The following is a 26,525-nucleotide window of genomic DNA, read 5'->3' as shown; positions in this document are numbered from 1 at the left end:
TTCTTAAATAAACAGAGAGATGGGGCAGAGTAAGAAGTATGGAGGAGGAGAGAAGGAAGAGACAGAAAGGAGGAAGGTGTTCCGTGAGGGTCTTCATGCTTCAGGAGTATGTGTTTTTGCAAAGGAGTTTTTCACTGGGTGGGTTTGGTGCCCATGCCAGCCCTGGCCCTTCGAAGGTCAGTGCAGGAGTTCAAGATCCCAGCCTAGGATGCGCGGCACGCTGACTTGAACCCCTACTCCAAACGAAAAGATTAAGGATTTTTTCCTTCAATATACATCTCTCTGTCTGTCGGTCCGTCTGCCCATCCTTCTATCCATCCATCCATCCATCCATGCATGAAGAATTGATCTTCTGTTCTACTTTGTAAGGAAAACAGCTTGGAGACATTTTAGCTGCCTGATAAGCATCAGACCTGTGTGTCCTTAACTGTGACTGGGGACAGTGCTGTCATCTACCTGCACAGATCAGTGCCAGGAAGAGGCTTGTTTCTATAGGCCCTGTGCATAGTAACTATTAAGGGAACCGAGTAAAAGGGGTGACTGCGACGTGTCAGGGAGCCCACTCGGTGTTTCCAGAGAAACTAAAGGAGTCTTAGGCTTGAGAGTTCAACTTCTTTTGAGATATCAGAATTAAAAACAATTTTTTTTTTTTTTTAACAAATAGAGCAACTCTTTATTCAAGTTTTCCCTGTGATTGATCCAGTTTATTAGATTTTGGAGGCAATATGCAAAATGCCTGACTCTTAGTGGTTTAAGTGTGTGCCATGGGCAATTTAAAAAAACCATGTAAAAGCGCAACACAAAGACCACAGTGGAGAGAAATTAACATGCATCAGGTGCTAATGGTAACTGATGATCCAGGCTCTACAGCCAGGAACAACTCAAGAGTTTTTAACCTTGCAAAATCCATCAAAGAAACTAAAGTGTTCTCTCTCCCTATAGGAAGATTTTGGTAGCTATAAAAACGAGTTTTCATTACAAATAGTTTAATATACTCAGGAATTCTATATAAAAATGCAGAAAATAGTTTTAAGCAAAACCCAAAGTCCAATCCACGTGAGAGAAGCCGAAGAAGGGTAACAGAAAAGTCAGTTTGAATGTGAGCCTTGCTGACACCAGCTGTATGTCCTTTAGTATCAGATCTGGGACTAAGAACTTTCTGGTGTAATTATATTTAAATATCTAGATAGCAGTTGTAGCTTAAGATTTCTTAGTCACGTGCTTTAAAAAGCCACGATATGTTGAAAGCTCTTCAACTTCAGTAGAACAGGGCTAGGAAAGTTATAACATACTTCTCTGTAGAGTAGCAAAATAGCCTCTTTGGTTTACTGAAGAGTTTTACCATCAAAAATAGATTCTCTAAGTTAAAAAAAAATACTTTCTGTGGTAATAATATATGTTGACGTGTCTAATCAGAGTCTATACAAATTCTTCAAAAGGAATAAACAATACTCTTGGATGTAGGACTACACCCAGGAAGGAATCGGTTTAAGAGGGAGCACGTGGTTCCCTTCAGGTCGGTTCCTCGGTTTTAGGCAGATCATCCTCACACACTCTCTGAAGACGCCAGGAATTCCATTTGTACAGCAGCTTTGCGTGGTGGAGCCGAACCACTCCTCTTCCGGAATTCTGCAGCAATTTCCTCGAAGGACTTTCCCTTGGTTTCCGGAACTTTAAAAAATGTAAACAGGGTGAAGGCCAGGACCACCCCAGCAAAGAGGAAGAACACGTAAGGCCCGAGGAAGTCCTGCAAGAGGTCAAACAGGATAGTCAGCAGCTGCATGGCCGGCCCCCGTCCTCGTGGGCTCACACAGTGTGTGTGCACTTACCGCAATGTACTGGAAGCAGAGAGCAATGACGAAATTGCAGACCCAGTTGCTGAAGGCAGCCAGGGCCAGAGCCGTGGGACGGGGTCCTTGGCTGAAAAATTCAGCAACCATGAACCAAGGGATTGGGCCTGGTCCAATCTCAAAGAAACTGACGAAGAGGAAGATGGCTGTCATGCTCACGTAACTCATCCAGGTGAACTTATCCTGAAGAAAAGCAAAAATCCTAAGTGAGATGGACAGAATTTAGCAGCTTCCGTGTCCTCTCAGGCCAAGTTCAGAGGTGGGTGCAGTTCTTCTCATGTGTTCATTTTTTTTTTTTTTTCCGTCAAGTTTAAATGACTCTGGTTTGGGACAACTTAGTCCAACCCAAATCTTTGCTTCTGTATTAAGAGGTCCTGCCTGGCCAATCCCTTATTTTAGGGCATTTTGGTTTTCCTGTATTAGGAGGTTCTGCCCAGCCAATATTTTGCTTTAGGGTCTTTTTGGGTTTTGTTAGATGGTCACTCATTCCCTGTGACAAGCAAGAAGATCCAGAACCCTAAAGTCCTCCTACCAACATGGCCAGACAAGCTTTGTGACTTGCTCTGAATATGGATGAGAACAAAGGGCTGAAAGGGAGGTTCAGGTACCTGCCCATGGTTATCCCAGCAGGTACACGTGGAGCCTGTGCCCTGACCACGCAGTGATAGGTAACGGCTCGCTGGTACCCTACTCTGTAGTTCCAAGAACCTAGCTCCCCTTTCCTCTGCATGTCCCCCTCTTCCTTTATTTCATAAGCCAGTCTCAAGTACTTGTTATCACACAGAGCTCTTTAACCCAGAGGAGGCCAGTGATGTCTGCCTGTGATTTAAAATACCAGCCCGGGTACTAAACTCACCAGCAGCACAAGTCCCACCGACATGAAGATGGCACAGAAAAACATGCCAATCATCCCGGTTAGGAACAGGGTCCGCCGCCCTGCCTTCTCCACAAGCAGCACCTAGGAAGGTTTACAGAGCATGATGTCATCATCCTGAGCCAAGCCACAACACTTTCCCACCTAGGAGCTTATCATAATGTATGTGACCCCCATTTTACAGATGCACAACTGGGGTGAGATGTGGTGCTCGTGGGTGATGGCGGTGCTAGTCTCAGTCCACAGTGGAAATTAAACATTGACTTAATTTGACCATATCGATTTGAGAGGTTCAGACTTGACATAGACTTGGGTGTTCCCAACACTCTGGGGCCATCCCTTTGGATACAGTAGTGAGAGGCTCTGTATTCTGGTGCCTCATAAGATTATCTCTACAATGAGGTTGTGAACAATTCACTGGGGCCGAGGCTCACATCCTTGCCTCACATACATGAGGCCCTGGATCCAGTCCCCAACATCACAGAAGTAAGGAAAAGCACTGTTGTGCTAAAACCCAAAAGGCGGACCTGGTTTCTCAGCTGCTGATTTTAATCATTGCAAGAGTCCATGTGCCACAGATATCAGAGACAGTGTGACTATTCAGGTGTCAGCCATTCTTATCCAACTCCTCAGTGCTTAAGAAAGTCAAATGATGACTACTTACCTGGTGACATTTAGAATTTAATCACTGTATTAAAATAGCAAGCCCTATGTTTTCCTGCTGTGCTGATGTGTGTGGGCTGTGGGAGTGAACTGTGTATTTGAGAACAGACGACATCACAGCAAGACATTAGAGTGCTTCTTCATCCTGAGGGAACCTGGCATTGAGTTATGAACCCTTGTATCAATGGGTGAGATTTGCTATTAACCAAGATCAATATTTGTTGACTAGAGTCTGACCCGTGGAATCTTGTCAATGCTACACACACACACACACACACACACACACACACACACACACACAAACATGCACACACACACTATGGTTTCCCATCTTTGTGAGTAAACTGACTCCTCTCATCAATCTAAGTAAGTCACGGAAAACCAACAGCCCAGCATGCTGAGCTCCGTGTCTGCAGGCATCTGTGGCACATCTGTCTTCAAGTGCAGTGAAAGCCTTTCTCATATCAGAGGCACACACAGGCCAGGGTTTTAGATCACTCTAGAAAGGACAATCAAGAGCCTACCTTTAGTTCCTGAGAAGTAAGCAAGAAAAGGGTTCCTGTATATTTCTTTAAAATTACTATTTTATTTTGTGTGGTATGTACTGTATGTACATGTATGTCCGTGTACCATATTCCTACAGTCCTTGCAGATCTAAGAAGAAGGCATCAGGATGCCCTGGAACTGGAGGTAAAGAGGGCTGTGAGCTGTCATGTGGGTTCCGGTAATTGAACTCAGGTCCTCTGGGACCTGAGTGTTTTAAAACACTGAGTGGGACCAGGTTCCACTTAGTGCTTTTAGTCACTGAGCCACCTCTCTAGCCCTCTTATACATTTAAAAAAATCATTTTATTTTTATGTGCATTGATGAGAGGGTGTTAGATCTCCTGGAACTGTAGTTACAGACAGTTTTGAGCTGCCATGTAGATGCTGGGAATTGAAGGTGGGTCCTCTGGAAGAGCAGCCAATACTCGTAACCACTGAGCCATCTTCCCAGCCCCCATAATTATTTTTTTTATTCTTCTCTCATATAGTCTGCTCCTCTGAGGTCCCGCCCCTACCTTCCCTCTCTTCTCACATTTACACCCTCAGAACTCCCCTTAGAAAAGAGCAGGCCTCCCAGGGACATCAACCAGACAGGACATAACAAGCTACAATATGACCAGGCATGTACCATCACATCAAGGCCAGACAAGGCAACCCAGTAGGAAGAAGAGGGTCCCACACGTAGACAAGAGAGTCAAAGGCAGCCCAATTCCTACTGTTAGTAGTCTCACAAAAACACCAAGCTACTCAGGCATATCATATATGTATGACCCTTCCAGGCTTCCTGATTTCTGTGTGGTGGGATGATACATGGTGTTGACATAGTATCGTCAAGGTATGAGAAAACAGGGATGTTTCTGCAGGAACGAAGGCTCATTTACATCTGTTTCCTCTGTCTATGAAAAATATTAACTAGATAATAGATGCTAAAATATGTGAGTTTTGAAAATTGAGTCGCATTTTCTCCTGGAAGCTAGGTGACGATTGAGTGTACACGAATTCTGGGACATCTGCTGGGGCTGGGCGGCCACAGCTTTGTCCCAAGTGCCATCCTGCCCCTCAGGTCCCTCCATTTTCCTCCCTGTTTTGTTCTTTTCTTGAAGATTATAATCATCCTTCTGTCAGCCCATCACTATGGATGAAAGCATAGAGCCAGGCATTGTTCACATCACTGTGGATAAAGTCATGGAGCCTGGGAGCCGCAGAGTGTCACCAGGAACACCTGTTTCTCAAGCACCCTGAAAAAGTGCACGCACCGAGTGATTTATGTTGCTCCCAGGTCAGTGAAACAAAATCCATGAGTGCTGATTCTTTGTACTCAAGTCAACATGAACACTGCTTTCAAGTTCAGAGACACAAAAGACTCCTTGGTTGTGTTTTGATATGGTTTGGTTTTGCTACAGTGTCTTGATGTGGAGTCTTGAAATGCTCCTGCCTCAGCCTCCTGAGTGCTAGGACCACAGGTGTAGACTATTTAGAAATAGTCTACTATTTAGAAAACCTAAATAAAACCCTTCCATGCTTTCTCTAAGTGTGGAGTGCTAATGAACTGATTCTTGCTGTGTGTTAGTCATCTGCTTTACGTCTCTGTAAAAGGAAAGGATGAGCTCAAAAAATTCCATATTCAAAACAGTTAAAGTGCAGATTATAATTACAATTTATAATAATTGTCAATTAAACTGCTCCTCCATTCAAATGAGACTGAGTACAAGGGGAAGAAATAAAATTCTACACATTTTTTTCCTGTGTTTTTTTTTTTCCCCTCAGAATTTGGGTTACCAAATATTAACAACTCAATGTTTTATATAGAAAATGCTCTTATAAGCATTTTGTTTTAATAACAATGTCATATATATATATTTATATATATGTATATATATATATCACTCGCAGGAGACAAAAAGGACAAAGAGTCTCTTGGATTTTGTCCCAGCAAGGGCCATTATTGATTGAGACAGCCTTTGGCTTGGGCAGGTCCTGTCTCTAAAGTGGAGTTGTAGAGCTGTAACATTGTGATTTGTTTGTGTTTCTCTGCTCTCTGAGATCTGGCACTATTTAATAAGATCTGGGGAGCCAGGCTGTAATTTATTGGCCACCCCAAGGTAAACATTAAAGTCCATGTTCAGAAAAAAAACAAAAAACAAAACACAAGTGACCAAAAGAAGCAGAGTGTAGTATTATGGCCAACATGAAAACTCAAAAGCATTTTGAACACGTTGTATTCAAAGTTAAAAATAAGCCAATTTAGTCTCATTTTGAGCGAATTTTATTAGTTGAGAAATCTTTGTACTTTTTTTATTATGTCAAAATATCAAACTACTCGTAGACTTTAAGAAAGAAAATTCTTTCTTCTGTTGGAATTGGGAAAACAATGATAATTCATATTTTATATCATTTCTATCCAGACTTCACATATTTGCATGTATCACCAGGGACTTGTGAACTGCCTAGAAGTTCTGCCTCATGAGCTAATATCATAGGAATTTGCTGTTTGTTTAATTCTGTTTACAGGTTTAGTTATCTATTAGCTTTTTAAACATTTCCCCCCAAGATGCCAGAATGATATCTCCACCAGGCAGGGGAAGGCTAGGGAATGTGCCCTATGCTGTCAGAATGGCAGTCTGTGTGCAGGCCCTGAGGTGTTTAAATAGAGAAGGACAAGAACAGAGAGAAAGTCTTGCCAGTGAGTTATTAATTCACCAAATGAGTAAGTACACTGGCACCCTGCACAATAGAAAGCCAGTGACTCAGTCAGCCTCGGTCAGCACCAGCAGTGGCTGGGGTGTGCACAGGCCGTTCCCACTAGTCACTTATCTCATGCATCTCTTATGTCACGCACACACACAGTGCACGTGGACAAAGTTGGCGATCACTGACATAAGCTACCATCCCACCTCCACTCCTGGGCAAAGGAACGAGCCGAGAGCTCATGGAGTGACTTACAGAGACAGCCGTGAAGATCATGTTGATGGCACCAACACCGATGGTTGCATACACAGGCTGGCTGATGCCAGCTGTCTGGAAAATGCTGGTTGAATAGTAAAATATCTGCAAAATAAGAACAGGCCAGCCTTAGGCAGGGAGCCTCCCACTCAGGTCCTGGAAGCAAGACATACAGATGGCTGCTTATTTTTAGTGTTTGTGAAATCACGGCCCCTAGAATCTCCTAGGTTGACCCCACCCTTTCCTCAGACAAGTCTCCCACCAGGGATTAAAGCTCCTGGTTCCTTAAAAGTTCTTGGCTTAGCCTGAAGACTCCATTACTTCATTTCCTTTATTTGTTTGATTTCTAAACTTTTTGATAAAGCATAATGTGCCTATAACGGTACGCATAAGCGAACAGCTCAATCCTGTTGAAAACTGATTACGCCCATGTAAAGAGAACTCGGGTTAAGGAATTGACAACTCTGATGAGCCCCTCTGTCCCTTCGTTCATTTCCTGAGAATCACTTTCCTAACATCTGTCATGATGGGTGAATTTTGTCAAGTCCTATACTTGATATAATGGAAATATATCCTACATATTGTCTCGCTCTGGCTCCCTTTGTATCCTACATATTGCTCTGTTCTGGCTCCCTTTGTATCCTACATATTGTCTCGCTCTGGCTCCTTTTGTATCCTACATATTGCTCTGTTCTGGCTAAACATCATCTCCATGGGAATCCTTGCTGTCCTGTGCATGTGGACACTGTTCATTGGCACCACTGTGTGACTTTCTGATATACCTGCATACTACAGTTTAGTTCACCTATTCTCCTGGTGGCTATTTATCTGCTCTTTTAGGGTGTTTATAAATGGTGCTGCTGGGTATATACTTTCTTATTTGTTTGGATTTTTGAGACAAGGTCTCTATATAGCCCTGGCCTATATAGAGGAACTCATATGTAGACCAGGCTAGCCTTGAACTCATGGAGATCTGCCTGCCTTTGCCTGCCAAGTGCTAGGCTTAAAGGTGTGTAACACCCTTCCTGGCAGACATACACTCTTAACAGTTATTTTGGTAGAGTATGTGCATATCTACACCCAGAATTAGAATTATTGGGTCTTGGTGTCTGTTATAAATTCCGCTTTGATATAGATGCCGCCTAACAGATACAAAAAAAGTAATCAAGTTTTTATATACTCATTTATGTATATAACAGTTCTGGTTGCTACTGCATCTATCTATCTATCTATCTATCTATCTATCTATCTATCTATCTATCTATCTGTCATCTATCTGATATCTATATATCTATCTGAAGTATACCATCCAGACAGAACCATGTACTCCTTTTTGTATAGATTACTAGAAATCTGAGATTTTATATTCTAAGAACCTTCTAATTTAGGTTGGAGGTCAGAAGTGATGTAACCAGTGTTCTTTCCTCATTACATTTCCTCTTTCATTCATTACAGGTTTTGCTTATACTCATATACTTAACCCCCACCCCTTGGGTTGGGTATATGCATGTGAACTGGCTTGTGTTTATGCATGTGCACTTTTGAGTGTGCATGCATATGTGTATGGAGGCAAGCGGTCGGTGTTGGGTGTCTTCTTCTATTTTTCTGAGACAGGGTCTTTCAAAATCTGAAGCTCATCAGTTGGCTAGACTGTCATGCTCATGATCCAGGGGTCAGCACATCTCCCACCCTTAAGTTCTGGGATTTTATATACAATGGCAGCTAAACCCTGCTTTGTATGTGGGTACTGGGGCTCTGAATTCAGATCCTCTTGTTTGCAGCAGTAAGCAATATATCAACTGGGCCCCAATGTCTCTTCCTTAATGGACCTAAAGTCCTATTGTTGACACTTTTAAAATATTGAGCTAAATTTAGAGAGTCATTGAAACGAAGCATGGGAAATCAATTATTATCAAACATATAATAACACTTTATCAGTATTTACAAATGTATTTTAGTAAATCCTTTTTACAAAAGCCTGAGCCTCCATCTCCGTCTCAGCTCCCTTTGATTCTTAGCAGTAGGCATTCTTAAGCTCACCCCATTGATTCCAGAGAACTGCTGAGCCAAGTGCAGCATCAGCGCCACGAGGATGGGCTGTCGGTAATTCGGATCCGTGAAGAGCTGGATCACGGAGACCTTCTGCTCAGTCGATGCCTCTTCCTTTTCTTTCTTCATTTCATTAATATCCTTGGTGACATCCTCAGTTCCTCGTAATCTCTTCAAGCCTGTTCACCCAAAACAGGTTGAAACAACCCAGATCAAACAGAAGTAAGTATTTTTATTCTGGTCATGAAGGCACTATTATTGTACATGCCCCCCCCCCCTTTTGACTTAATGTCATGGGTACTGGAGATTGTTGTTGTTGTTGAATTAAATTCTGTTCTTGGATTAAAGAAAAAAAAAAGAAAAACAGAATATGTGAATTGAGAGAGAGAGAGAGAGAGAGAGAGAGAGAGAGAGAGAGAGAGAGAGAGAGAGAGAAGCTCCTCTTTAACACAAACACTTAATTCTGAGAAGGGGTCACTTGGAAGCCTCTGGTTAAATCTGGTAGGCTGGCTACATGTGAGCTCCTGGTGTGGGTGAATTCATGGCTCACCAGTCACTTCTAAATAAAAACACAATAGAGTGGCCGTAGCTAAGGTCTTTGTATTCCTTTGAGCAATTACAAGGTCCCATGTTAATTTTATGAGCACCCATTCACACACATTATTTGTATTAGCTGATAATCCCTCAATAATGGAAAGAGGCAATACTACAAACTTACTTTTCTTTGCTCTGACTTCCTCTTCCAACTTTATATAAAGGTATCTGGGGCTTTCTGGACAGAAGAGCAGTAGCAGACACTGCAGGAGAGCTGGTACAGCAGACAGGCCAAGTAGGATGTGCCAATGATCCTGATTGCCCAGGATAAAGCTGAGGCCAGCAATCTGAAAAAGCAAAGTAGGAGCATATGAGCTACATAAGTACTTTGGGCCTGTCTTCTACAGAACTTCGTTAGAAAATGAATTTTTAGTAGCGATCCTTGACTATTAGTTCATGTTGGCAAAAAGAGGAGGCTGTCATTAGTGAGTCCCATACAAACCAAATCAAGAAAAATTTGCTAGTAAAGAACTCATCTATGGTTGTCTTCATTCATTCCAGTTACATTAATTCTGGAGATCAACTCAACTTTCACAAACACATTTGATATCGGAAGCAAAACACACAGGTTCTTCAGGCAACCAGATGGAATTTTTACTGTTAGAATCACTACCAGGTGCGGCAATGTGTGTCTGTAACCAACCAGTTCTCAGAGAGCACAGAGACAAGCAGATCCCTGGAGCTCACTGGCCAGTCAGTGTCCTGGAAACAGGCAAGCTCAGGTTCAGGGACTCTCTCAAAACCAAGGTGGAGGATGGCAGAGGAAGACACCTGGCATCGCTTTCCGGTGGCTACAGACACTCTTCATGCACACACATGGGCATCACACACACACAGAGGGGCGAGGGAATATGTGATTTCGGACTTTGCTTTTAAATCTCATCTTAGGTTATGCGGAACATGACTGTTTCACAGAAGAACAATTACACAATGACAACCAGCTTTATGATGCCCACACGGTGGTTTACAGACTTCCTTTTAGATAGCGTAAGTGCGGATTCCAAAGATCCCTCTAAGGTCAGGGGGTAAACTGTAGAGAGGAAGTACCAGCTAAAGAAGAATTTTTATAATTGAATTTAAATCACCGGATGACTCACTCAAAGCAAAGAAAGCTCAGGAAGCCACAACAGGCTGGGGTTGGCTGCTTCTTGAGATTCACATGTTAATTCTAGGATAGCATTGGGACTTTCACATGGAGGACCAGTCTCACCAGCAGCTCCAAGTTGGCTGTGAGGAGTGGAAATAATTCACCTCTGAGCTAAAAGCCTGCTTTTTACACTGCCTCTTTTACCACTGTGGGAAACAACGCTCCCCTCCCTCCCTGCCTGTGGCTGTCTGCAATCAGTGTGGGATGAGAGCAGAGGGTGGGGGGCAGGGGGAAAGGGGAGATGAAGTAGAAGGTGGTCAAAGTGAGGGATAAGGAGAGTTTACCTGACTAATAAGAATGCCTGTGACAAGGGCCAGTTGGTGAAGAGTGCCCAGGGCACCCCTGAGTGTGGTTGGAGCGATCTCTCCAATGTACATTGGAACCAGACCTGAAATTAGCCCTGTGTGAGACACAAACATACAAATGTTAAAATGCAGCCTGGGACATTTCAATAACTGTTGTGTAGTTCAATTACGGTCAGTATCCTTACTGAAAGTCATTCCCCAAATGTCTTGGAGGAGCCCTTGTCCCCAAACATGGCACGGTTTAGGCAGAAAACTGGTTTCTGTTAGTTTATGCAGAAATCCTTGGTTGGCATTGAAGTAAATGAAGGTGTCATTGGAATTATTAATGGAAAGAAATGCTTAGTTGTATTTTGAGCAGTTTCCATGATCTTACTTTAAAAGTTTTGCATGTTAGAGTTTAGTTTATATCATGGTAGCTTAGGCTGCCTTGAGAAAAGACTCTATAGGACATTTTAATAACTGTTCAGACTTACAGGATTAAAGGAAGTTAACATCAAGGAAGCCAACTTCTGGAGAGAGGCAAGAATTTCCTCAGTGGAGAAGAGCACTACACATAGGTTCCATGCCTAGGTGAGTCCACACACAACACATGGGGATACCTCAAGATCTCTGTTGGGTGGCATTGAGGTGCAGAAGGGGGAAGAGGGTGAGGAACTCAAGAGTTCTTTCCAAGCTGTATATAAGGACAACCTAACTTTTCTATTGCATCAAAAACCTTAGGCTTCAAATGCTTGCAAACAAAATCTAAGAAAACACCAAAAAAAAAAAAGATCACTGCGATTGAGTAGGCTTCTTGGCAGAGATGCAGGCGTGGTTTAGTATACAAAAGTCAGTCAGGGTAATGCACCTTATGAACAGAGTGAAAGACAAAAAAAACCTCACACGATCATCTTATTAGATGCTGAATAGCCTTCGGCAAAATCCAACACCCTTGCTTGATAGAAGTCTTGGAGAGATCAGGAGGAGGAGATACACACTTAAACACAATAAAGGTAATTTACAGCAAGCCTACAGCCGACATCAAATTCAGTGGAGAGAAAGCAATTCCACCAAAATCAGGAACAAGACAAAGCTGGCCATTCCCTCCACATCTACTCAACATAGTACTCGAAATTTAAGCTAGAGCAATTAGACAACCAAAGGAGACAAGGGGACACACGTTGGAAAGGAAGAAGTCAAAGCATTACTGTTTGCAGACGGTATGTTTGTTAGCACACACAGTGACCCCAGAATCCTACCAGGGAACTCTGACAGCTGACAGACACCGTCACTGAACTGGCTGGATACACCCCCCCCCCAAAAAAAATCAGTAGCCCTCCTATATGCAAATGGAAAAATGGGCTGAGAAAGAAGCCAGGGAAACAGTGCCCTTCACAGTATCTCAAACAATATAAACTATCTTAGGGTAACTTCAACCAAGCAAGTGTAAGACCTGGATGACAAATACATCAAGACTTTGAAGAAAGAAATAGAAGATATCAGAAGATGGAAATATCTCCCACGCCCATGGATTGGTAGGATTAATATAGTAAAGATGGCCATCTTACCAAAGCAATCTACAGATTTTATTTGAAAAAAGACTTAAACACAAAGATTTCGAAAAGTGCTGAACCATTATGCTTTTTATATCTTCTTTATTGCATTTATTTGTTTGTTTGTTTAGACTGTGTGTGTGTGTGTGTCTGTTTGTCCTTGTGAAAGTCAGGAGAGAACTCATAGGAGTCTATGATCCCTTTCCCCGTGAGACTCAGCAAGTGAACTCAGGTTGGCAGTCTTCGTGGCAAGGGCTTCGACTTGCTGGGCCATCTCTCTTAATTTGTTTTGTAAAACTTGAATTCAGGTTGTGAGCTGCCATGTTGGTGTTGGGAATAGAACCTAGGACCCCTGGAAGAGCAGCCAGTGCTCATAGCCACAGAGTCATCTCTCTAGCCTTCCTATAGCTTTATAAAACACACAGATAATTAGGTATGTTGTAAATAGTGACATATGTAGGCATTTGCTAATTGCAGAGTTTGGTGTTTTCTTAAAAATTTAAAAATAAGATTTACTGTAGGCTTCCTATTTGAGAATGCCCGTTTTTAAAATGATAACAAATGGTTTCTTTGCAAAAGGTACTTTTGTCAACTATTTTAAATATATAACTTAACACTCTGTACTGGCTGGTTTTGTGTGTCAACTTGACACAGGCTGGAGTTATCACAGAGAAGGGAGCTTCAGTTGGGGAAGTGCCTCCATGAGATCCAGCTGTGGGGCATTTCCTCAATTAGTGATCAAGTGGGTAGGGCCCCTTGTGGGTGGTGCCATCCCTGGGCTGGAAGTCTTGGATTCTATAAGAGAGCAGGTTGAGCAAGCCAGGAGAAACAAGCCAGTAAGGAACATCCCTCCATGGCCTCTGCATCAGCTCCTGCTTCCTGACCTGCTTGAGTTCCAGTCCTGACTTCCTCTGGTGATAACAGCCATGTGGAAGTAAGCCAAATAAACCCTTTCCTCCCCAACTTGCTTCTTGGTCATGGTGTTTGTGCAGGAATAGAAACCCTAACTAAGACACACTCCAAGTTGTTTTAAATGCCTCAAATGTAGACTCACATGGTTGATATGGCTTTTGCACTTCTGTGGACTTTTCCATGTGACTCTGACCTGCGGCCTGTGGAACCTGATGAAAAGAGAGCCGTGTGGTTGGCCCTTTCTCTAGTAGCCAGGACAGAGTGACCTAAAGAAGCTCCCTGGTCTGAGGTCATAGGAACTGCAGTTTTAATTCTATTTCTTGTAATTTTTTTTTTTTTTAGCAACCTTTAATACTCAGAATGCAGGGAGACACAACTTTAAATGACCGTGGAGAGTGTAAGGCACTTAGCAATGCTAGATCTGTGCTACCACATTGCATGGTTTTCAATTTGGAAAAAACAGTAATGTTTTCCGAGCTATGCTAAGAGGAAAAAGGGGAGGGCGGAGCATGATCTGGACCGATTTCATGATGCTATTATTCATGTTTTATAGGAGAGACTGCGGCTGCGTTTTAACCTATCTGTCTAAGGAAGAGATGGTGCCAGAACCGACTCCCTCTGAGCCCACTGTGTGTTCCACATTTACCTGACACTCCTCTTTTAGTTGTTTGTATTAACATTGAAAATAATGAGAAGAGATATCTAAGTTACACTTTTGCTTCAACTGATAATCGAAGGGCACGTGGAGTTATAATCTTTTTTTTTTCCCAGATAAAAGAATTGGCGGTAATCAGAGAAATTTGGTACCCTTGCCATTTTTTCCCTATCCCTCATGGATGTCTGTGCCTTTCAGGTCAATTCCAGTTGTGAAAACAGGTTAAAATGCTAGCCCAGAGCGGTCGGTTCATTGACCCTGAGGAGTCCAATATCTGTCCATTTGTTTGTGGCTGAATTTTTCCTATCTCTGTTCAGACTCCTGCCTGTGAAGGTTGGAAACCCTGTCTCCAAAAACCAGTGCCTCTTCTAGATACAAAGTTCAAGGGAGCACAGAGTCCACTATCTGTTCCTGTCCAATTCCCTCTCCGTAGGGACATCGCTGTTTTACTGCTCCGGGCAGCAACATAGGTAGTATGTGAAGAAATGAGTCTAGAATGTTGGGCCTTAGCACACAAATGAAAGGCAGAGACACCGTAGCATAGGCCAGCAGGGCAGGGTTAGGGTCTGAAGAGAGCCAGCTGTTGGTTGCAACACGGGGGTGGTAGCGACAGCTACTGTTTATCTACAGCTTATATCTACCAGGTGCTGTGCTCGACAGTTTACATAGACTCTCCTAGGCCGATGTTATTGTCATTTTCATTTCATAGATAAGGAAAGAGAATCAGTTACATAACTTGTCCGAGACCAAACAACTATAAGGGATGCCCCTGGGGTGGGCAGACATAGATGATGTCACCACACCACGAACTCTTACTGTGCCACAGACACACTGTGTCCCTCTCTGCTTAGACTAACATCTAGACAACAATGTGTGTGTGTGTGTGTGTGTGACTTACCACAATACAGTCCTGATATACTTCTTCCAGCAATGATGAGGATGTGTGCTGGTCCGAATTTCGAACACCCCACCAAGAGGGCTCCAATCAACGAGAGGCTGTTGGCTGCCAACATGGCTTTGATCCTGAAGTTTTCAAAACATCATTTTAAATTCAGCACCAAAATGTGAAGAAATTACTTGTTTTCAGACCATGTTGAGCCTTTTACCCATGAATAGTTATTTTTATTTTTTACTGGAAGGCTAGTCCCTGAAGCATGCCTGCTGCTTCCCTATCCCTGAGTTGGTGGATGAGCTGCGAATACTGTTCACAATGGGAAACATTCATCCACCTGTCTCTTATCTTCATGGGAGGATTCCTTTGCTTTGCTTTGGCTTTGTGTTTTGGAGGTGCAGGTCTCACTCTCTAGCCTGGGCTAACCGGCCCTTCCTCTGTAGTCCAGGTTATCCCAGAGCTCTCCAGTGCTCTTCCTGCCTCAGCCTCCAGAACGCTGAGATGATAGGCCTCAGTTTAAAGATGACACTTCTGATAGTTGTTTGATTTTTCTGTTTTAAGGAACAGTGGTTTTGGTGACAGAACAACTGATTTCGATAGTTGGTTACCCACCATTTGCCTCTTTATCGTTTTGTTGACAGTAATGGTTTTTAGTAATTGCTTTGAACTCAAGTTTCCTTTGATGGGAATTGTTTGGATAAATTAATACATCCTTCTACAGTTTGTCTCAATTATCACTATCCTCATATCCTTTTCACCCAAAGCTAAGATATTTCTTTGTAAAAATCTATGAATTAATATTAGCCAAATGCAAAGAATTACATTGTTTTTGAGACACGCTCTCACTCCAGAGTCTAGGCTAGTGCAGAGTTCACTCTGTGGCCTAGCCTGTGGCGATTCTTACGTCTTGGCCTCGTCGGTGTTTCAAGCATAGACATGGGTCACCCCATGTATCTCTGCCATAAAATGCATGTAAAGCTGACAATAGCAATAAAACCGTCACCCACAAAAGTGATCATATGAAAACTACCATGAGTTTTCTTGAAAGTTAAGGCAAAAGTAATAGGGCCAATACATGAATCTGAGCAGACAGGCTTGGCGGTGCAGGTGCCACAGTGCCATGTGACATGTAAGTCCCTGCTGAGTCTACCTTGTCATTCTGTCTGTCAGTGTCTCACACCCTGATGACAAGTGCGCTTTTTATAGGCAAACATCTTCAAGTCCCAGCATACGTTTTCCTAAAGCTAGGCGTCTACACTGCAGCGATTGCCTGATAGCCATGTGGTAGGCCGAGTGGTCCCCAAGGAGCCCAAGTCCTCGCCCTCAAGCTCTGTAAATGTCACAATACCCAGCAGAACAGGTCTTGCAGATGTGATTACAATGACAGTCCTGGACAGGAAGAGTGTCTCGGATATTCAGGTAAACTTTATGAAGTTGCAGGTGTGGAAGAGAAGGAGAAGCCATCATAGAAGTGGAGAATGGAGGGAGGCCCTTCTGAGATGGCGTGCTGGGTAGTTCTAACATCAGGTTGACACACACTAAAGTCACCTGAGAGGTGGGAACCTCAACTAAGAAAATGCTCCCATAAGATCGGGCTGGAGGTGAGCCCATAGGACATTTCCTTAATTAACAATTAATAGGCGAGCACAGAGCCTCTATTGCGGGAGGTGCCATTCCTAGGCTGGTGTTTCCGGATTCTGTAAGAGAGCAGGCTCAGCAAGTCAGGAAAAACAAGCCAGTAGGCAGTACCCCTCCACGGCAGCTGAATCAACTCCACGTTCTTGCCCTGTTGGAGTACCTGTTCTGACTTCCTTTGATTGTGAACAGCGCTGTGGAAGTGTAAGCTGAATAAACCCTTTCCTTCCCAAGTTTCTATGGTCATAGTGTTTCATCACAGTAATAGTAACTCTAACTAAGACAGAAGTTGGTGTCATGAGTGCGGTATGGCTGTGAGTGACAGACCTGAACATGTCTTTGGAAGGACCGTGGAAGGACTTTGGAATTTTGGGGTAGAAAAGTCATTGAGTGTTGAAAGTTCAGTGAGCTGCCCTGTAGGAGACTGAGAGATAAAAATGACGAGGGCAGTCTAGAAGATGGTGGTCTGGATTGTGAAGTTTTGGAGAAAAGGTTAAAGACTCTATTGGGGTCATTTGTTATTCTGTGGCTCTGGTTAATGGGGGCTGAAGAATCAGCTGTGATTAACAAGATACCAGAACTACTAAAGCAAAACTTTTGCTTTGCTGGGATTCTTGGTGCTAGTCAGCCAGAGCTGGGAAATTAGTGTTGATTAAGGGGACCAGCATCACTGAGATGACATTTTCTGGGAAGTGTTTCCTGAGAGCACATAGAATCTGTGTTCCAGAGGCATTCTGGGTTGTACTTTGTGCTAGCAGCTGAGCTTGGTAGTGTAAGACTCACTCAGGTAGTACTGGATTTGAAGGTCTGTAAGGGTCTTAAAAGCAGCTGAGGCTTGGCACCGTGAGAGACCAGGAGAGGCTATTGGTGAAGGTGCAGCCACAGTGACAGTTGAAAGCTTGGGATTGAAAGAGTAATGCAGAGAAGTTGAGGCTTGGCCCTACGAATGGAGTCTATGCGAGGCTATCGTTGGAAGTGCACCCACGGACGGCAGAAGTTTCGAGCGTCACGTAGATGCCAGGAGCTTGGATGGCCACCAAGAACAGCAGCAGCAGAGATACAGCGTTTCCGTCTTCTTTCTTGGTGAACCAACCATCAAGGTAATTTATACAAGCATGGGGGAGGAGTTATTTCCACGAGCACGGGCAACCTAACAGGAGTTATGCCCGATACCCGAGAAGAAAATCTCTCTCCTCCTTCCAGCAGCTGTTTGCCGCCCGTAGACCCTTAGGGAGGGATGGGGCCTCACGGGACCCTTGCTCCTCTGTGACAGACTGTTGACAAGTACAGAAGTACTCTGCCTGAGCTTAAGAGACAAGCTGTGTGCTGCAGAGAGTGGCGTCTGAGGAGTGACCCAAGCTGTTTAGAGGGGAAGACCGTGAATGAGTCCTAGGCACTGGACATGGAGTTACTGATGTAGCTGGAGTTTGGCTTTGCCGTGTACAGATTGAGACTCTGCCCTATTCCTCCCTCTTGAAGCAAGAAAGGACTTAGCTTAATTTGTATTTTGTTACAAAATAATCCCACAGTCGAGAGATTTTCAACCTTTAAAAGAGATTTTGAATTTTTTAAAAGAGAATGGATGTGTTGAAGAGATTGAATTTTTAATGTGTTGTTTGACTTTATAAAGACTATGGGACTTTTAAAGATGGGAAGGGCCATGAGTGGGGAATGGGACAGGGCAGTATTAGCTGGAGAGGCCAGCGCAGGGATTTGCCCTTTGGAGCTTCTCGAAGGGACCAACCCCGCGGACACCCTGGCTTTAGTCAAGTATAACGGATGATGGAGTTCTAACTTCCAAAATGGAAGGAAAATGAATTTTGTGCTGTTCGGGTCACTAGGCGGGTGAGAATTCACTACCATAGCAAGAGGGTGTACAGACATCACTAGCCACCTTAAAGCTGGCAATGTGCCGGTGCTGGGTAGCCCCGAGGTCACTGTGCAGAGACCCAGGTACAGGACCACTCTGCTCAGACTACTAGGAAATGCTCGTTCTCTTGGTAAGCACTGAAGATGCACGAACCCAATAGTTCACCCCCAAGAAGATGTTAGGAGTTGGTTAGAGTCTATTCTATCAGGCTAGGCAAAGACGAAAGGCCGAAGAGTAGGCCAGTCAGGAGTCTGTCCCATGAGGCCTCATCCCTCCCTAAGGATCTGTAGGCAGCAAATGGCTGCCGGAAGGAGAGAGAGCTTCTTCGTAGTGGAATAATGACCACTAGGTTGCCCATGCTCAGGAAAATAACTGCTCCTCCATGCTGGCGTAAGTTACCTTAATTAAACTCATCGGTTCACTAAGAAAGAAAAAGAAAGGGACAAAGGAAAAGAGAAAAAAAACAGTTGGTTAAGAGGAAGGGGTCTGAGGGAGGTGGGGCAGGGAGACTACGGGCTGAGGGTATGAACATGATGAAACACACCAAGTCCATGTGTGCAAATGTCATATTGAAACCCATTACTCTACATTTTAAGCCACCTAGTGGTCAGGTGTGGTAACAAACTTCTTTTCATTCCAGTACTCAGGAAGCAGAGGCAGGCAAACCTCTGGGAGTTGGCATATAAAACGAGGAGTTTTCTTAACTAAGGATATTACAATAACCCAAGCTTTGTTATATATTTGAAAAGGTGTTTCCTTTATGAATAGTCAGATTTTTTTTTACTGTTTTTTGAATTTTATATAATTTCAGTAGAAGTATCAGAATTATAACTAATGAGTCCAAAACTACAGTTTATAGTGGACAATGGAAAAATAAAATGAATTTAAAATCCATCACTATTATGCTAATTGCCAAATTGCTTCTTTTCTCTTTTGAAATTTTTTTGCATTTACTAAATTTCCCATGGTTTGCATGTGTTAATTCTATTATGAAAATAAAAGGTAATTAGCATACAAGTTGGATTTAATTAACAGGAAATCAACATAAAAATAATAACATGCTATTCTAACTTTATCAGAAGCCCTCATGACTTCGGTACATCCATTGGCACGTGTATTGACTCCACTGATGTTTTCTTGTTTGTTTAATTTTAAAGTCTGAGTATGTGTGTCTGTGTATCTGGGCGTGGGTATGTGCAAGTGTGAGTGTAGGTTCTCTTGGAGGCCATGCATGTGAACTGGGTAACCTGTAGCTAGAATTATAGGCAGAGGATGCTGGGAACCAAATTCAGGGCCACTACAAGCACAGTGTTGCCTCTTAGCCACTGAGCCAAGCCTTCGGTCATGACACTGATGTTTTTAATGTAAAACATGATGTAGGGACTGGAGGTGGGAAGTGCCTCATTAGCTTCATTTCTGCTTGGGCTGTGGGATCACAGCAGGATGGCAGGGGGAAGTGAAGGCCAAGTGTCCTGTATGCATAGGGTTGTAAGGATGCTACACTGGCCATAGCACTTGACTAATACAAGCATCAAATTTTAATTTAAAAATGAAAGTACAGTTTGAGAACTGGTGGAACTCGGTAGAGCCTTCCTCATGGATTTTAAAACTTATAAAGCTAGAAGATCAAATGCTGGAAATACACACAGAATTCACTTTTCTTCAAATACTGTCATAGTAACTAGTAACTAGGACTACCAGCTGGTTATAACAACATTTTCTATTAATTTGGTCCAACAGTGACCTAGATCAGAGGATTATAAGCTGAAAAACTTTAATTCTATCCCACAAGTGGGAAGATGCTATCTGTTTATAAAATTTCCAGCAATAACAAATTGTCAAAGCCACGTTCACATTTATTTATAAAACTCACCTTCCAAGTTTGTCCCCGAGCCACCCGCCGAAGAATGAGGCGACCATTCCGCCCACTGGGAAGCTGGACACAGACAGGGACCAGAGCATAGTGACTATGTGAGCAGATCCTTCAGTCTCCTCTTCATCCCAGGGGGCTGGTGTTGCGTATGCTGGTGTGGCTATGAGTGGGGCGTCTGTGCCATTGACGTCATAGTTAATGGTGGCTCTCCGGTCATCCAGTGGAAGACCCAAAACATGTCGATAATGGGATATTATTACCTGAGGAAATAGAGAAAGAAAACCATGACTTCAGAATTCCCCATACATCATTTGATCTGCCCTTAAATGTCCGTGAGGTGTTTAATTAAACAGGGCATCCTAATTGTGTCAGCTGCCTCATACAGGTGTGGGTAGACCGATTTATACTCGATCATGTTCTATAAAACAGAGATGACAAACTCAGCCATGCGGAGTGAGGTGAGAAGAGATGCCTGAAAGAAGTGTGGAGTATCAAGGAATAGCGCACTGAACTGCATCTCAACCAGCAGGAAGATGGAAGCGGGCTCATGCTTTGTGGCGTGGTAGCTTCTGCTCCAACCAAGCAAGAAAACTGCAAAAGAAAGTGTCATTAGCGAGTAACCCTGATTTTTATAATACCTGCAAGAGGTGTTGGCTTTTATGAAAAGCTTTCTAAGATTTAAATGTTGACAACTATTTACACTGAAGACTGTTCTTCAGGTAGAGAATGTATACCAGTGTTGGTTTTGCACAAAAGATTTAATGATAACCTAAAAAGGGGGGGGGGGGAGAAACTACAGCTAAAGTCAGAGTAAAAACAGAAGTTAGGACTATATAATATTCTAGCACTTGGTAGACATGAGCTGTAAACTTAGTCATGGATGTCCTAGCAGTTAGCACACTAATAGATCCAGGTGGTCAAGTCTGGAGTCGATGAGTTTTCAAGATAGAAACGTCTTAGATAGAACTGAGAAGGTATAAAGGCGTCTACAGGCCCTCAGAGAGGTCAGCACGTCCCAGCAGGCACAGTCCTCACAGCTAGATTTCTAGCCACATTTTATTTGGTGCTTCTGTAGGCACGAATGGGCATGAAATAGACTCTAGCAGCACATCCGTCAGACGTCCCTCCTCCATCCCATTCCTAGCCACTGTTTAGCCCCAGTAAGCTGAGTAGCTCCTCCGGCAAGACTGGACCTCAGCTGATCTTCATTTCCATTACGAATATAGTCCCACCTGGTAAAACAAGCTAAGCAACAAGGAGATGTGACACCCTCTTATGAAGGTCTGACCAAGACATCTGTGTAATTGACGGCTGCCCCATAGAGAGTCTGCATAGAGAAAAGGCTGAAAGGAATTATGTAAAACCATTCTTAGCAGTTTAGTGTATGGTGCAGAAATAATCTCAAGTGAGTTTTGTCTTCTGTTTTCTCAATGGGCAAATATAATTTTTATGCTCATGTGATTTAAAAATGCCTTCAGATGTTATTCAATCAGGAGAAAATGCCAACTGGGGTCCCTGTTTTCAGTTCTGATTCGGGGGTTTGGGTTACAGAAGGGGCGATCTCATCCCAGTCTTCCTGATAAGACTGACCCGACTAATACAGAATAGAGGCTCACAGCCATCCATTGGACTGAGTACAAAGACCCCAATGAAGGAGCAAGAGAAAGGACCCAAGGAGCTGAAGGGTTTGCAGAACTAACTAGTACCCTTAGAGCTCCCAGGGACTAAACCACCAACCAAAGAGTACACATGGTGGGACTAATGGCTCCAGCAGCGTACATATAGCAGAGGATGGCCAAGTCAGTCATCAGTGGGAGGAGAGGCCCTTGGCCCTGTGAAGATTCTACGTCCCAGTGTAGGGGAATGCCAGGGCCAGTAAGCAGGAGGGGGTGGGTGGTGAGCAGGGGAGGGGGGAGGGAACAGGGGTTTGTTTTAGTTTTTGTTTTTTTATTTTATTTTATTTATTTTTCTTTTTTCATTTTTTTTTGGAGGGGAACCTGAGAAAGGAGATATTGTAAATAAAGAAAACATCTAGTAAAAAATTGTACTATAATATTACTGTATTTGTAAGTAAAATATTAACAAATAAGCCACAAAAAAAAAAAAAAAGACTGGAGAAGGTAGTTTGAGTAGGGATGTAAAAAGGGACTTTGAGAAAGGAACAGTTTCTAGTTTGATCCAGATTTTAAGGGGCTTTCCAAATTGGCACATTCTTTCATTATCCATGAAAGATGCCTGACCCTGCTCTCCTGGCCCCTGACCTTGGTCTCTTGACCACTGACCCTGTTCCCCTGACCCCTGACCCCTGACCCTGGTCTCCTGACCCCCTGCTTTATTCCCTTGTAGCCAGAGCAGGAGGTTTGACACACTTGGGATGATGCACACTTGATGAGAAAAATGTCTTTCAGCCAAGGAGCTTGAGCAGCGGTCCCTGTCAGCCTATGGACTGTGGTCAGCACACGCTCCAGGCGTTCACACCCCATGGCGTCTGACATTTTCCTTAGAACTGTGAGACAGTCTGATAGAATGATAACGTGTGATGGGTGTGCCTGTTACCCCAGTGCACCTTCAGGCTCCCTCCTTATTGTACTTCTCCCCAGGTGTGTTTGCCCCCAGTCTGAGTTGGAGCACAAGGGCTGAGTCCTGGTCCCCTAACTAACGGTTGTGGCAGCTGGGAAGGGTGAGATGTCTGTCTGTCTGTCTGTCTGTCTGTCTGCCTGCCTGCCTGCCTGCCTGTGTGCCTGCCTGTCTGTCTCTGTCTCTCTGTCTCTGTCTGTCCCCGTGTCTCTGTCTCTCACTGTCTGTCTCTGTGTCTGTCTGTCTCTGTCTCCGTGTCTCTCTGTCTCTGTCTCTGTCTGTCTGACTCTCTCTCTGAGAATCCACCGCACAACAGAGACTAGATACACAGAATACACACATAATTGGCAGGATCTGATAGGTTTCCTTACAAAGAGCCTGCCCTGTAGTTTTCTCCATCCCAACAGAGAAAATCCAGACTTTGAGGACCCCTTGGCTGTTGACCGCATGCTTGTATTACAGGTCTGTGTGTGGCCTGTAATAGGGAAAGACAGACGTTGTTTTAGTGTTAGGTCGCTGAAGTTCCTAATCTGCCATAGGAATGTGTGTAAGGTTGGGATGGTATAGGTGTATAAGTAGGTGCTTTGGACTGCACTGAGTGAAATACATCCTTCTGTTGCTTGCCCTTGTTCCCTGGCATCATTCACGCTAGGGCGACAGCTGTGACCAAGTGCTGCAAGGAATTCTTTAGACTTCCTGAGTGGGACGTGTTGAGTTTGCATTTTTCTCTGAGCTCAGAGCACAGCAGTGCCAGAGATCAAAACTTACACGCTGCCCTTTTTTTTGACTCAGAGGGTTGTTAACCCGGGAGTCAAGGCCACATTTTCAGCACATTGTACCTGGCTAGCCAGGATCGCCCCGTGTCTCTCACGTGGACAGATTATCTCACTGAGGAGCATATGATACAGCAGGCAGTAAGAACGGAGAGCGGACTTGGCCCCAAAGGAACTCTGTGTGTCTGACTTGCCTCTTGAGGTGCATTGATCACACCGATGTCGTATCCGAACTGGAAGGAACTCAGTACAGCCGTGAAGACAGTGAAAGCCAAGGTTCCTGTGATCTGAGGGATGAAATAGAAAGCTGTAAGCACAGGCTCCTGCCACCCAGACCTCCAGCTCCACCTACTGCAGCAGCGCCCCCCTGCCAGCTCCCTGCGGACTCTCCTTTTTTCCCTCCCACAGCATAGTCGCCCTTTTCACTTGTAGAATGGGAAAGCTATTAACCATTTTGTTTCTATTGCTAAAACTGAGAGAAAAAAAAAAATAAACCAAACGACAACATCAACAACAACCCCCACCCCAGCAGAACAGCTTTTCTAGGATGCTAACAACTTTATTTTTGTTTCTTATGTTTATGTGCATGTACACACACACACACACACAATGGGGACAGAAAAAAGGGTACAAAGAGGTAAAGAGGAGAGGCAGGAGGAAGCCGGAGACTGGGCAGGTTTGAACTCCCCGGTATGTAGTTGAGGATGGCCTTGAACTTTTCCTCTTCCCACCTTCACCCCCGATGCTAGAATTGTAGGCATGCACCACCATACCCAGTTTATGGGTTTCTAGAAGACAAACTAATGACCTTCTTCCTGTTAGGTGACTCCTTCAGCAACTGAGCTTACTCCCCATCAATACTTTTTTCAATATTCAAAATCGGAGCTGAGAAATAGGATTATTGATAAAGGGAAGGAGAACTGTCAGCGCCGAAACAGTCGGGTGGCTGTGTCAGTAAAAGACGAGAGCTTTACGGGCATTTCTACACTACAGAGGCACCCAGCAAGAGCCTCAGGGTCACCACCTTTATCTGTGCCACATCCAGGAATGAACACCTTCCAGGAGTCAGCACTCAATTCATGGGGCTTAGCATACAATTGTGAGTCAAGCTATGATGCTCTCCCTCCAACTTGAGGCAGCTACACTAACCCTGCGGAGCACTCAACTCACAACTAACCACTCATCTAGACAGCTGACAGGAGTCGTGCATACAGATTCACACCTCAGGTACTTGGAACAGCCTCACGTAGAAAGAACCCAAATGTCATTCAGTGGGGATTGTTAAATAGACCAAGTCATATCATGATACACAGTAGAGACATTAGATAAACACAACACGTTATATAACAGCTCAGAAAAATAATGTGAACAAATAAATGTACTGGTCTTTGTTGTAGGTTTTGCTTTGTTTGTTTTGTTTTGTTTTTGTTTTTGTTTTGAGACAAGATGTTAACTACATAGCCATGGATAGCCTGGAACACAAAATATAGATAGACCCTGCCTGGCTTCAAACATACAGAGTGTCTTCTGCTCCTGCCTCTGCCTCTGCCTCTCTGCCTCTCTGCCTCTCTCTCTGCCTCTCTGCCTCTCTGCCTCTCTCTCTGCCTCTCTGCCTCTGCCTCTCTGCCTCTCTGCCTCTCTGCCTCTCTCTCTGCCTCTCTGCCTCTCTCTCTGCCTCTCTGCCTCTCTGCCTCTCTGCCTCTCTGCCTCTCTGCCTCTCTGCCTCTCTGCCTCTCTGCCTCTGCCCCTGGAGCCCTGGAGTTAAAGGAGCAGGCCACTGTTTTTAAGTGGTAAATGAAATCGTAAACTTTACTAAATGGATAATCATATAATTGATTCATTGTTTGTAGTAGTGCTAGAAATCAGACCCCATGCCTTGTACACGCTAGGGGAAAACTCTACCTCTGAACTGCAGCTTCAGTTCATTCATGCTTTTAAAACGAGTCACACAGGAATGCTATTTGACATGTACGTAGCATGATTCCTTGAAAAATAAATTAAAAGGTGAATCTTGGAGCAAAATGTAAAGCTAGAGAAGTGGAGGTAAAGAGAATTTTTAAATATGTATATATACATACATATATACATACATGTATATATGTATGTATATATATATATGTATATATATATATATATAGGTATTTTATAGGGAAATGTTGTACATGTCATCATAAAATTTTAAATTTCAACCAGATTGCATAGGGTATGAGTGAGTCACATCAGCATGGATTTTGTTTCTGTGAATTTTTGTTTGTTAGAACAACTCTGCCTATTTTCCTTATAGGAGCTTTAGTTTTTGCCTGAGCTGTGAGATTTTACATCTCTGTACTTGGGCATAAAGAATAAATAATTATCACAGGCCTGGATTCTCTAATAAACCTCCAGCTCAATGTTCTCATCAACGAAATATCACAGGACATTCTTCGGGAACCTAGAAGATCTCCTGCTCACTGACTCTGAAACAAAACTCCACTCTGCAGACTTAGCACATGAATGGCTCTTAGAGCCCTTCTGCCCCACTTCCAAGTCCCTCTGTTAGCTTAGAATCTCTTTGGGTTTGTGGCATCTGTAGGTCACACAGCTCCCTTCAGTTAGCTGAGAATCTCTTTGGGTTTGTGGCATCTGTAGGTCACACAGCTCCCTTCAGTTAGCTGAGTATCTCTTGGGTTTGTGGCATCTGTAGGTCACACAGCTCCCTTCAGTTAGCTGAGAATCTCTTGGGTTTGTGGCATCTGTAGGTCACACAGCTCCCTTCCATTAGCTCAGGGTCTCTCCTGGGTTTGTGGCATCTGTAGATCACACAGCTCCCTTCAGTTAGCTGAGAATCTCTCCTGGG

At 43.7% G+C, this 26,525-nt stretch overlaps 1 protein-coding gene across 2 annotated transcripts in view; it reads right to left on the bottom strand.

The window, feature by feature from the left end:
* Window positions 1-682: 682 nt before the first annotated feature.
* Window positions 683-26,525, bottom strand: part of Slc2a2 (solute carrier family 2 member 2) — a 31,097-nt gene continuing 5,254 nt past the window's right edge. The window contains exons 2-11 of one of the 2 annotated variants that reach the window (XM_031376485.1): window positions 23,884-23,976; window positions 20,340-20,599; window positions 14,968-15,092; window positions 10,950-11,065; window positions 9,643-9,805; window positions 8,916-9,103; window positions 6,876-6,980; window positions 2,707-2,808; window positions 1,830-2,033; window positions 683-1,747 (exon numbers count right to left, since the gene is read on the bottom strand). In XM_031376485.1, coding sequence (XP_031232345.1) covers window positions 1,547-1,747; window positions 1,830-2,033; window positions 2,707-2,808; window positions 6,876-6,980; window positions 8,916-9,103; window positions 9,643-9,805; window positions 10,950-11,065; window positions 14,968-15,092; window positions 20,340-20,599; window positions 23,884-23,976 — 1,557 coding nt within the window. In that variant the 3' untranslated portion in view covers window positions 683-1,546. Of the gene's footprint in view, window positions 1,748-1,829; window positions 2,034-2,706; window positions 2,809-6,875; window positions 6,981-8,915; window positions 9,104-9,642; window positions 9,806-10,949; window positions 11,066-14,967; window positions 15,093-20,339; window positions 20,600-23,883; window positions 23,977-26,525 lie in introns of those variants that run through there. The other variant, XM_031376486.1, reaches the window with a different exon arrangement.

Source organism: Mastomys coucha, unplaced genomic scaffold (genome assembly GCF_008632895.1).
Source record: "Mastomys coucha isolate ucsf_1 unplaced genomic scaffold, UCSF_Mcou_1 pScaffold17, whole genome shotgun sequence".
NCBI lineage: Eukaryota > Metazoa > Chordata > Mammalia > Rodentia > Muridae > Mastomys > Mastomys coucha.
Note: the sequence above shows the minus strand (reverse complement) of the source record. Positions and strands in the feature narration are given on the sequence as shown.